Here is a 13,045-nt window from a genome sequence, read left to right as displayed (position 1 = left end):
ACTTGTAGCTCTTGAAAAATAGTAACTGCTCTAAAGGACTCACAAAATGTATTCCCATCACTAATTTTAAAAAATTGGGTGAGTGGATGCACATTAACTAAATCATCTGCATATCTCGATCATTGAGTTGCTTTATATGGATTGGGGCAAATCAGTTCTTTGACAATTCTCCTCTCCTGGCTTTGTCCTTATTGTCTGCTTTCACATCATAAGATGCATGAGGCAGTGGATCACCCCATTGTCAAAGCTGGTAATAGGATCTAGCATAACTGAGCCAGCAAAGTCACGTGGTCTCAGAATACTACAGTAGAAAAATAGTTCAGATGGATCTTTTAAGTTGCTAAGTCCAATTCTGAAAACACAATGCTCCTTATATAGAATGGAACATTTTAAAGCAACATCCTAGAGCTCTAGTAATGAATTTTCCCAATTGCAGATAACGTTACAAAAACCACAAAGCTTTCAGTAAATGGAACTTAAATGATCCAGAAGCACTGAAACACAGTACAGGAACTAATTTTAATTCAAATATATCAGTACAAAACACAAACCAGCTTACATCACTTATAAGTGATGCCAACTCCCAACGGTCTGTTTCCATAACCGACACACTACATCTCTCCTGATATTAAAACATTTCCACAAAGTTTTAGCCCCTAGTGTCACACAACTGAAAAAGAATCTCAGGTTTTCAGCTTCAGAAGTCTGGTGAGACACTTAGCATTAACTCAAGACTGTGTAAGCTAATCAAAAGCCTGAGGCCAGAAGACAAAGAGGAACAACCCATAATCAAATTCTGTAGACCACGATTATTTTTTAAAATACTTTACATCAATGTAGCATTTCCAACTAGACCTGCAATGAATTAAATTATTTTTTATATTTAAAATAATTGATTTTTAAGAGTTTGAGTTTAAGAAAACAGTGATCTAATACTTTGACTTGATGGTCTTATAAATTGCTAGAAAGCAGCCCAAACAAACCCAAATAAGCTGACAGTGTGAAACCAGACATCCAGGAACCAACATCAATATAATACAGGGTGAAGAATTCCCTACTTCCAACGATATTAATTGCCAAAACACTGGTATGGTCTTGAGACACATAATTTGTTCTGAGATTAGGTGAAGTGTCATTTCTATCAGCTCTCAGAGAACCTTCTCATTCCCCTGTAACCATTAAAGTCATCCATTTTAAGTCATGGGCATTATGTATTTCCTGTAGGAGTTATACAATACTCTACTTTTACATACCATTTAAAATCCGAAGAGTATTTTACAAATCAACAAAAACTACACTCTTGCACTCACTGCTGAAAGCAATCCATTCCCAGGACCAAAACTAACTGTCCCAAGGAAAAGACAATTCAAGCTGAGAAATACAATTATAAAAACAATCTGCACTTAAAACAATTCCTCTGCTTTTTGTTCATGAACATTTTTCACTGAGCTTGGAGAACACAAATACACATGAGACACAACCTCAAGAAGCCTGTTTATATTGCCAGAAGCTTTTATAGAACTTTTACCCTTAATTTAAGCTACTGTTACCTTTCTCTCCACTTCTAATAAATGTTTTGGAAATAAAACTCAAGTTCTCAGCTACAGGATAAGCAGTCTGGGCACCAAGCTCTATCATCTATTATCTCAGATTAGATCAAACAGGCAGCTTCTTTAAAAAACCTCTCACAAACCCATTTTCTTTCCCCTCAGCCAGGACAGGTTATAATACCTTTATCCATTTTGATTTCATACACTTGCCAATGTTCCCAGAAGATCAATAAAATAAAAAAAAAAAAAGGTCATTTTGGAATAGTTATACTGAAATTAATCAATAGTTCTGACACAGCCCAACACCTGTGACATTTTAAGGCATTAAGATGTCATCCAGTGCCTCAGCCTTACCATTGTCTTGGCCAACCGGCTGGTTCGCCATCCCATCCTCAGCAGCCACCCTGCCCAAGGAAATTTCCATGGCCAGCACAGCTGGACCACCAACAGAAAGTCCACGAGCATAAACATAGTGCTGAAGTGAGAGTTCCAGCATAATAAAAGAAAGAGCTCTCTGAGAGACCAGTTGTCAGCAGCTGTACAGACACTGTACACTGACTAAAAAAAAAGAACAGTAAACCCAGAAGCTTACCAAAAAGGTCATCTGGGCTTTTCCCTAAAAACACAGCTAACTTTACCTGGACGAAGAGCAAAACACAAAAAGAGTTCCACAGCTGCTGCACTTCAGCATTTATACCCTCACTAATCCAGCCCAGCTGTGGGGACTGAAGACCCATGAATAGGTGGAGCAGGTCAGGTGTGCTCCTGGAGCTCATCTTCCTACATAGTTTCACCTGAAAGGAATCCACCTAATGATGCTGGGAAAGCTAGAGTTTACTTTCAAAAGTCAGCCAGCTAAATGCTAAAATCAACAAAGCCATATCCACCAAAGGACATAACGAAATTAATATTTAGCATGCAAATAATGAAACAATCTCTCCTTTAAAACTTTTCTGCATTCAACTTTTACCTAGGAAATCCTTTTTGCTCAGTAAAAAGGCCTTAAAACACATAGAATGGGTTAGGATTTGGAGTTACAGCTACCTGCCAGTCAACGCAGCTCAGGTACCTCACAGCAAGTCTCCTTGCAGACTTTAAACTTTGGATTTATTAGCACTGTCAAACCATCACCTCAGGATAGTAAGCCCAGTCTTAGAAGACTAAATAAAAATACTGCACTGCCTCAAAACATTTAAGTTGCTTTAATGCACTAAATTCGTGTTTAAAAAAGTTTCAAGTGACATAACTTAGGTTCAACAGGCATTAGGTCAAATCAGGTATGATTTACATCACCTGCACTTTATACCAACTCATAAAGTAGATGCAAACACTGCAAAATGTGGCTTAGACACCTTCTCAGAAATAATCATGCAATCAGATGCTCTAAATCAAATTTCTATTCCCATATGCTCAAGAGCACACAGGAGCAGCACAGTTAAATGCTGGATGACAGTGTGGAGCTCTATCCATCACCCAGTCACCTCCAACACACACACCCACACTCCTTGTATCAACTCACTGTGTCATTGACCCTCCTCTCAGCAAGACTCAGCAACGCCCTGGTAGATCACTAATGAAGGATTTTAACAATTAATAACTCAGCAGGTTTACTCTTTTACTGCACCTGATGCAAGTCTGGAGTCCATTCTGCAGTACCCTTAAGCTGTTGCAGGCAGAAACATTAGCTATTTCAAAACTGAATATTCTGTTTCTTTGTGTGTAAAAATCAAACAGACATGCTTATGAAATTCTTGGTTTGCTTTTTTGTTTAAAAAAAAAAACAAGCAAACATTTCACCCTAGGGGTCGAACTATTTTTCACTTCTACAAGTCATGTCTATACATTCTCTCATTCAACCACTCTTTAATAAGACAGGAAAGTTTCTAAACACAGTTTCTGTACTCAGTTGTAAGGATACATTTTATTTTCATACACAGTTGGCATAGGAGCCAATAGATTAAGATCTATTCACTTTAAATCATTACTATTTCTCACTTCAAAGAACATAAATCCAAAGACAAAGAATCGCATGGACAGCCAATAAAGACAAAAGTTTATATACAGCTTTATTAAAGCAACTGCAGCCATAGAAATAACATGTTCTAATTACCCTCCTAATTTCCAAATGGGAGCATGAAAAAATTATTTTAATTTAATTTTTATTACAGTTATTTCTAAGAGCAATCAGCTCAAAATAAATATTTTTTATTATGGGGTATGTATCAGCCTCTTAGGCAAAAGAAAAAGAAAATTAGAGTATTACATATTAGTGCAAGAGACACTATTGCTTTATAGGGCTTTAAAACCATGAGTAACTTTAAAAACACTTGAGTATCTGCTCCTATGTTTATATAAGCCAGAGGCTTAGATAAACCCAACTCAAGACTAGACTATGATGAGTAAGTTCAACATTAAAAAAAAAAGAGATCCAGATTTTAGCTGTTATGTCCACAAACATCTAAATAAAGAAAAAGGTTTTCAAGAACAATAATACCTCTTTCTGAAAATGATCTGAAATTGTCTTTGACTTAAATAAATTCAGATGAAGACCTTATTCAGATCTTAAATATAAATTGTGGTGTCTAAATGGCTATTTTGTGCAAGTGACACAGATCCTCCATATTAACCTAAACAACTGGCATGTCAGTTTTCTTTTAAAATCATAAATAACCTTAAATAACAAACATAATGCCACAATCAGGAAAAGCAAATGCTCTTTTTTCTACTCCTAGAATCACACAGAATCATTCAGGTGGCAAGACAAAGATACCAAGGTTTTCCTATAGTACATATCATGTACGTTAACATTAAAATTTTATCACTTACATCATACAGGCAGAGTCAAAGCTCCACACGTTGGACAGCATTTTCCACTCTAAGTAAATAAATATTTTATTATATCCTAGGGTCACATTCCAGCAAAGAAACCAAAATTATTTTTGCAAATATCAAAATTGTGAATTCTGCTCTTCTGACTCACGAAAAGACAACACCAGAAGTTACACATATAAGGCAGTGTCAGTGGAGAAAAATCAGCATTTAGTCAGGTAAAATTTTGTATGGTCTTAAACCAAAAACCAAAACAATAAGGGGTGAAAGAAAAGAAGTGCTTTATAGCTGAGGGCCTTAAGTGATATGAAAATAATGCACACATAAAACCAGTAGTCCCCTGTGCTGATGCTGAAGGAATCAGAAGCCTTTGGATATAAGTGTACTGGGAATAGAAGAAAACTAATACAAAATGCTGGAAAAACTTCCCATATAACAAAATCAATGTATCAGAAGTGTATAATCAAAGCATTAAAAATATTTTCTCGTGGGGGAAAATGTTTGCACTGCATATAGACAGACCCTGCAGTAGTTTTCCCTAACTAAGCTGTTCTTGTGACTAAAAGGAAAAGGACTAAGGAGGGGTGTTTCCTTCAGCCCTTAAAACCCAAGTAGAGTTTATCAGCTTCTTTATGAAAAAATATAATATGATAACCTAGAAAATGTAAGAACATCACACAACTTCTGCCGGTTGATCAGCAAATTCACTCTCAAAAAAGGGAAGTCAAATCATCAGTAGCCAAAGGATTCCCCACATCTGAAGGCACCTAAAGTGCTCTACGCCAATTATGACCATTATAGGTCACAGAAGCCACAAACTCATTTCAAGTAATTTCTGTCCAGCGGAATATCTGTTCATAATCACAACTAAAAGATACTTACACAAAGAATTAGTCTAATACATTTCCCTTTATTTTTGTAATACTAAAGTCACCATTTGAAAATAGCTTTTTTTAAAAAGATATCTGTAATAATGTTTCCCCATAATTGAAACAGGAAATTAATCCAATACCAGCAGTTCTAGAGTTAATCTAATTAATAATATTAATAATAATAATAGCAAATTAAAAGTGAGTTACCCTTTTAGTATAACAAAAAAAGAGCTAAACCGTTACATAAAAATGTAAAACACACCATGAAAAATGAATGAAATATAACAAGAAAGGAAATGCCAAAATATTTAGTCAGCATTTGTTTGGACAAAGGGGAACAAAACCATATTATAAATCTATTTCCTGTTATATAAAGAGCAATGAAAAGGCAACCTGTATTTAATAGTTACAGTGACACTCAGTTGCTGTGTGATGCTACAGTTGTTGATGAGGTTATGGTGCTCCTCCTGACTTTTCTGGCCGAGTGATGAGATTTGGGGTGATGAGATTTTTTTCTCCACTATATGTTAGCTGTTCTGATATTTTAATCAGGTAGTGAAGCTCAGGACTTGCAAAGGGATTTCCAGGACTCAGGGCTGCAGCAGCACATGCGCCTGTCCTGCAGGTGATCCATGGGGCGAGGGACCTGTGCCAGTTCCACTAAATATGCACTTACTGCAGTTCTAAAAAAAGAGCCAATATTTACCATTGCACACCAGCTTGCAGGAGAGATGCCATGATACCACTCAAGCTTTGATTTCCAAGGGGAGCTTGGCAGAAGGTGTGATTCTTGACTGCAATGGAAACACACCTCGTGTGATTTTTAAATATTATGTTTCTAATGTTGATATCTCAGATATAATGGCCACAAGCCAAGTGAATGCACCTCACTACAATAAAAGCAAAATGCTTTTAAAAGCTTAAAATGTTAACATAAGAATAATTAAAAAAAAAAAATCTGATTCATCTAGAACATTGTGAACATCTAGGCCTGAGTCCAAAGCCATTGAAGTTAGTAAGACTGCCTCCCTCTGTTTCAACAGACCTTGGATAACACTCTTGTTTCTGTAACTCTCAGACAAATACAAGCAATATATCATCTCAAAGCAAACTAAACTCAACACATTTCAGTGGCAGCACATTCATTTAAACAGAACCATGCATACTATATATGGAAATGAAGTGTTCCTCTCAAAGATGCAAACCTGATGTATTCTCAGGCTATAAATACCATCAGAATTCAAAATGGGCCCTCCCTGACCAATATATCTCTGACAGGCATAGAAGATAGGTATCTTTCTTTTTCATTTTTTCATGCAGCTATACTATTGTTAAAAGTGCTATCAAACTTCTGCTGCATTTCCACCCTCCGCTGTCACCCAAGGTGACCTATGTGCCACGGACAGAGTGCTCACACTTACAAACCATGAGGTCTTATTTGGAATTGGCGTATTTGGCTCTGTGTAAAGTTCATATAAACGCCAGTCTGGTCTTGTGATCTAACAGACTTCTGCACTCACTTCCCAGTCAGGCATTGTATTCCTGCAAGGAGCAGCGAGTTGGACTCAGTGATCCTTATGGCTACCTTCCAACTTGAGCTATTCTATGATTCTAAGCCTTCAGCCATGTAGCAGCATATGAACGCATTACAGAAACACAGCTTTTTATGAGAGCTGTTTAAAGAGTAGTTCCTTTCCTTCTGTCACTAAAATCATATGTGGAGGAGAAAAATATTTTTTAACCATTAACACCCACATATAATGTTTCAGCAATCTTGCCCTTAGAAAACCTCCACAAGCTGTATTCACTGTGCCCTTCTTAGACTTCTGACAATTCAATAATTTTCATACATGTAAAGTACATAATTTTATACAGTGTGACTACGTATGTTTAGTAAAACCAGAGGGATACCCTGTTCCCTAATTTTATCTGGTGTTATTTATGTTTACATCTCCCAGGGATTTTTGCTGCCCTACAACCTCATGCTACTGCTCATGCTGCTGAACTACAGCCTGAGCCTGCTGAGGAATGATCACCAGCCAATCCTGAAATTCACATAAACTTTTGTCACATGGAGTTGGATTCCACAGAATAGCAGAGCGAATCTTAGAAGGAACATTGACTACTGCTCTGTATTTTGGCTGCTGACTAGAAATTACTGCTTCTTTTTAGGATTTGTTCGAGGAAGGACATTCAATGACTAAGATTCACAAGCCACTTTCTTGCAACAGTACAGGACACACAAGGACCATCATTGCTTTTTTTAATTATAATCATTAGATCGTGTCCCTGCAGAGATTATTCTTAGAACCAGTTCTATCTAAATTTTCAGTCTTTCTGTCTCAGGGGCTATAAACTGCCCTCATTCTGCATTCGGAAATCCCACCACATCAAAACTGGGTACATAGATCATTATTACTTAAAAGCTTTCTGTTTGCTATTATAGGTATTTCTTCTATTGAGCTAAACTGGAAAAAAATGTGAAATCTAATGGTTTCCAACCAGCATTTACAGATTTGCAAACGTGTGAGAGTTGCATATTCTTTTTGAATGCAGATTTTCTCCTTAAATGTATGTGTTGTAAAGCCTTGAAAATAAGTATGACACTGTATCCAAATAACATTTAGGTAGAGAATGTTTGTTTTACAGCTTAAATCCTTGTCTATACCTTTTCTTTTCTGCATGCATAACCAATTTTAGCATGTGTTCGTAAAATGTGAAATCCATTATGAGCTCCAGAGAGCCAAAAGTATCTTCCTTTTCACAGCATGGAAAACAGCAGCGTACACCTCTCCATATTGGTGCCTTTTTTCACTTGTAGAAACAGCATCTGCAAAAAGCTGCAAGTTCCTTTTCTTTCAGAACTTGACCTCTCCACCATGGCCATCTCTCAACTGGCAACCTGTGCGGGGGCACTCGCGCAGAATAATTGTGCGCAGACCACCTGATAGCCATGAGACAGGGACGACTGAGCCAGGCTGTGCATGTGACTAACAAGCAAAATGCATCACAGTCCACTGCTAATCCCTTGAGCCTTCCAGTTGTTCATCATACGCTGCTGCTCTGTACATCTTCAAGAGAGTCAAGGTGAGGTTTCCACGTGCAGATCTAAATGAAGGGATCCCCTGCGTTACGTGTCCACATGTGTCTTCAAATGTACTCTCCCACTTTTCTCAATATGCCGTGCCTCAAATTTGTTTATTTATTTGGAGAGGATGTTTATGTGGGTACTGCTTGGAAATCACCAAACCTAGTATATACGAGAGCCAGCTTGGTATGACTGCTGCCTCTTTTAAGGAAAACTTTAATTTTTCCATTTACAAATTTTCTCAGGCTTTGGAGTTCTGAGTTAATTTTTTTAACTTTTCAAAGAAGACTTCTGCAAATATTGTATTTCCAGTAAAAACAGAATTTTTCTACGCAAAACAAATGAGAACGTTGCTTGGTTTCTACTGACCAAATCTGTATAATTTATTAGATTTCAAAAATATGTAGACCAATGCCAAAGAAAATTATTATAGCTTGTAAATTCAGGCTAACAACTGCTATCCATAATCATAACATAATTTCATTTTACATGTGTACAAGTCCTGGACTGTGGGGAAGAAAAGCTCTTCAAAACACTGAAAGCATCACAATAAGGATACACTGTACCTGCTAGAGCCTCGATGACATAAGGTCCATAAGAGGTATCACTCACTGGGGAACCAAGGGGCAGTGATAAAGGGTCTGGTATCACACTCTTCAGAAGGGTACAAATCCTTCATTCTGCACTGGTCAGCTCCAGGAGCCCCAAACTTGTGCTCTCGCATTCATGCTTGCGCTCGCTCTTCATGCTTTAGAGTTTGTTCAAAGCCAATATTGTATCGGACAATGTCAGTAGAAAATGCCCTTCAAGAGCATAGAAAATGCAGAGGGAGATCCATATAATCAAAAGAACTACAGACTGTATAATACACATTTAGCCTCTATGTCTACTGTGTACATCACCGTGCACATTTATTTTATTTTTCTGCTACTGCCAGAAACAAGAGCAACTAACGGTGATAGAGACAAGCCCAATTAAGTTCAGTCTCACATTCTACTTTTCATACACAGAAACAGAAATGAGTTGGTCAAGGGATAAAGAAAAAACAACGACAAGACAAGTTCTTTAACAATATCTAGGCATCACTAAAAATGTAGATGTAAACACTGAGGAGAAAAACAGCCTTTGTTAAGTATTTGCCATTTTGTAGCTAATTTTGAAAAATTGCATCTAAAATTATATAACATATTAAATAAAGGAATACAAGACTTCAGTTGTAATGACTGACATATTACATGAAACACTGACAACACAGGTCAAGATTTACATTTTTTTTGACAGATTTTTTAAAATGTCAACTCACAAAGCAAGTGTGGAGCACAAAAGTCCTAAAACCTCAGCAATCATTTTTAGTACATGATTAAGAGTAGTGTTCTATTCATATACAGTTACATAAATTAGATATGGAATTTTAAGGGGAAATGTTGATCATTCTGTTAGCAGTTTGCATATTCTTGATTTACAGTATCTTGACTTTCTTATCTCCAAGAAAAAAATTGTAATGAAATTTCATACCAGAAATTGTTAAACTGTTTATATCATGTTTTTAAATTTCAACCTTAAATTGAATGAGTTAAGAAGGGAAAAACAACCAAGCAAACCACATCCTAAACACCTCTATGTAGCCATTAAAAAGTGTTACATAATAAAGTCAAGATGACAATCACAGACAAATCCATGGAATACAATGTTGTGCTTAGAATATAGCAGGGAGAAAAAATGAAACTTTTTGCAATTCCTTGCAATAACACATGGACACGAGTGTTAGCACAGTAACTCTGAATTATTCACATATATATGTGAATTATTCAATAAGAAGCCACAGAAAGTAGACATGAGAAAGATTCCTTTTGGTTTTCTCTCTGGGACCACTTTTTATGTAGCTCATGAGATGATGCTGGATAACTCAGCTCCACTGCAACCTGTGGAGCAGCAGAAGAGGCAGCACAGGGAAGGAAAGGTCCTAACATGCAGAAAACTTCTTCAATCCCACAGTAGGAGGAGCTACTTCTAAAATTGCTTTTGCTAGCAGGTCCAATAGAGTCAACACAGCATATGTAAGAATTCACATTTTTCACCGGCAGCCTCAGCAGCCTTTCCCAAGTCACCATGCAGCACAAAGCATGTGCTTGATAAAAGCAAAGTTTAAGACATTTCCAGCTGTTACTTCAGTTACCCTTTATACCCTAAATACTAGAAAAGTGTTTTGCAATAACTAGTTACTTCTTGCACACAGAGAATTCCCTCCAATTCCCCATTTTATCATGTAATGAATGCAGGATCAGCCCTTGAAAGTTCTTCTTCACCAGAGCCTTGGAAACCCTTACAAGTGGAAAAAACAGGATCTAAAAAGAGACATATATCTCCCCCTACCTGCAGAGTCCTTTATCCTCCCGCCCCAGGGAATGACGTTCAGAGAACTACTTCAGGTCTCAAAGATGAAATAAACTCAAGTCTTACAACCTGACAAAGCAATAGTATGTGAAAGTATTCAGACTGGAAGTGTTGGAACCCCTCCATGATGCCTGTTACTTACCAAACTGGCACATTTAGACTAAGAGGTTTTAAAGACAATTGTGATATGCCTTTCTATACCAGTTAAGAAATCACTGATTGCTTTAACTCTTCTCCCACTAATGAATTATCTGATCAACAATACCCACCAAGACACCACATGAAAGAAGTCTGTGTACAAGTCTGTAACTTTTCATTCTCTCAAGGAAAGAAGCACGAGGTAATAACTTGTAGAATTTTCTTTTTCATCCAGATCCCTGACAACCCCTGTAGATTTGACTCATTCCATGAAGAAGAAAATGCTAAATACTCAAAAAAACCAAAGGTAAGTCTTAACTACTCACCCTTTCTTGAAAATTGTCTTTTACTGTTGGAGGAACTGGTATCTTATTAATCACAAATTCATTACAGCTGTGTCATCATACCTGGCTGACACCTCTCTAAGAAAGTTTAGGTTTGGTTTGAAAAAAAATAAAAATTGCCTATAGAGAAGTAGTACTGCCTGGTAGGATTCCTGATGCTTAAAGTTGACTTAAAAGCTTTTATTCCTTAACCCTAGCAACCACTCCTTCCATACATAGGCCAAGTTCACTGTAATAGTTTAACTTCCAACTGGAATGAGGAGGTTCATTTAGGCAATCCAAACTACACAACAAAAAAGTACCTTAACTTTTCAAGCTCTAACTTTGTTTCTAGTTTCCCTAAATGCTGGGCCCTTCGTACAGCAGGGTTATGTGCTGTATCAAGTGTGTTTAGGGGGGAGGGGACAGGAGAAAGGGGGAGACAGCTCACCAGCTCACTGTATGTCAAAGCAAGCCAGCAACCTAGCAACCATATATTAAAAGGTGTGTGTGTTTTTGTGGGTGTCTGTGTGCCAGGAATAACTGAAGCAGATATTATTCCGTTTGTAATTCAAAAAATGTGAAAAGGGAAGGGGAGAAACTCCAGCTGCCGGTCTATTTTGGGGTCTGTCAAAATCCACTTTCACAATACAGAGTCTTAACACTTTCTATCCCATTTGTCTTAATCAAAAACTAAAGTGTGGACCTGAGCAAGTCTTAGCTTTGGTTTGAAAAGAGACCCTTCAAAGCAGGAGCTGAACTTCCTTCACATACCACGCTTTCTTCCAGCTGAGAATATATAAAAATCGAAGAGGCAGTGAGGTTGCTTCAAAGACTTCACACTTAGGTTAAGAGAATACTGATCTAGTGTGTTATGAATGTACTGAATACCTCTAGATAGCCACGTTTAATTTAACAAACAGAAGCATCAAAGATTGTCAGCTAGCTTTAAAAATATTTACTTGAGTGGTAAAATTGAAAAGGTAAATTTCTCAAAGTTTCTCATTCCACGAGGGAACTGAGAATTTAGATCAGCAAAGGCAAGCTCCTACCCCACCACCATATGCGGTCCCGGGGGTGCAGATAAACTTCTGATCCACACCGTACCACTACACCAGCATGTGCCTCACTGAGAGTGAGGGAACACCAGGTGCAACTTTCGTGCCACCAGATGAAAACGAATGAGTCCCTATGTGGAACAGAATGGGGGGAACAGGGACACGCCTCAAGACTGCACCCAGCACCTCACACCCTCCAGTCACACTCCCCACGGCTCCCAACAGCTCATGGCAACCGTACCACAAGAGCAGACAGCACACTGCCATCCAACGATAGCCCTTTGGCGTCCACTCCAGTGCCACCTCGCCTAGGTGTCCTGGTCTACAAGGCTGGGCTCCTACTACTACTCCTCCTCACCAACAACACCGCACCAAACCATCACCGGCAGCAGAAGGGGAAAGGGAGGGGGAGTTACCTTGTTTTTGACCCCGCAGTGGCAGCAGACAGTCCACAGGTACTTGAGGGTCCTCCACAGCAGGATGATAAATAGTCCCCCAAAGAAAGTAACCATGGATGAGGCGAGGAAAGCCCACCACATGCGCTGTCCGCGGCTATCGCAGGGCACCTCCATGGTCACCGGGATGATGAGCGCATCCATCTTGGGCACATTGACGGGGGAGGAGGACGAGTCTGTGTTGAGATTGTTGGCGTTGATATTGTTACTCATTCTAATGCCGCCGCCGCCGCCGCTGCCGCCCGGGTAGGAGCCGCCGCCGCTGCCATTTGCCATAGCTAACAGCGAGCCGGGCGCGCAGGGGCTTCCGAGAGCTCCTCCCGCCGCCAGCGCCCCCC

General features: G+C 38.5%; 1 protein-coding gene across 37 annotated transcripts in view; it reads right to left on the bottom strand.

Moving 5' to 3' along the window:
- The window catches only part of KCNMA1 (potassium calcium-activated channel subfamily M alpha 1), a 462,597-nt gene extending 449,558 nt beyond the window's left edge, over positions 1 to 13,039 (bottom strand). For 23 of the 37 annotated variants that reach the window (XM_027649625.1, XM_027649642.1, XM_027649634.1 and 20 more), the window contains exon 1: positions 12,669 to 12,983. In XM_027649625.1, the coding sequence (XP_027505426.1) occupies positions 12,669 to 12,983 (315 nt within the window). Of the gene's footprint in view, positions 1 to 12,668 lie in introns of all 37 variants that reach the window. The other 14 variants (XM_027649629.1, XM_027649636.1, XM_027649631.1 and 11 more) reach the window with 1 other exon arrangement.
- Positions 13,040 to 13,045: the final 6 nt, after the last annotated feature.

This window comes from Corapipo altera, unplaced genomic scaffold (genome assembly GCF_003945725.1).
Source record: "Corapipo altera isolate COAL_440 unplaced genomic scaffold, ASM394572v1 53, whole genome shotgun sequence".
Taxonomy (NCBI): domain Eukaryota; kingdom Metazoa; phylum Chordata; class Aves; order Passeriformes; family Pipridae; genus Corapipo; species Corapipo altera.
This window is presented reverse-complemented; position numbering and strand designations above follow the sequence as displayed.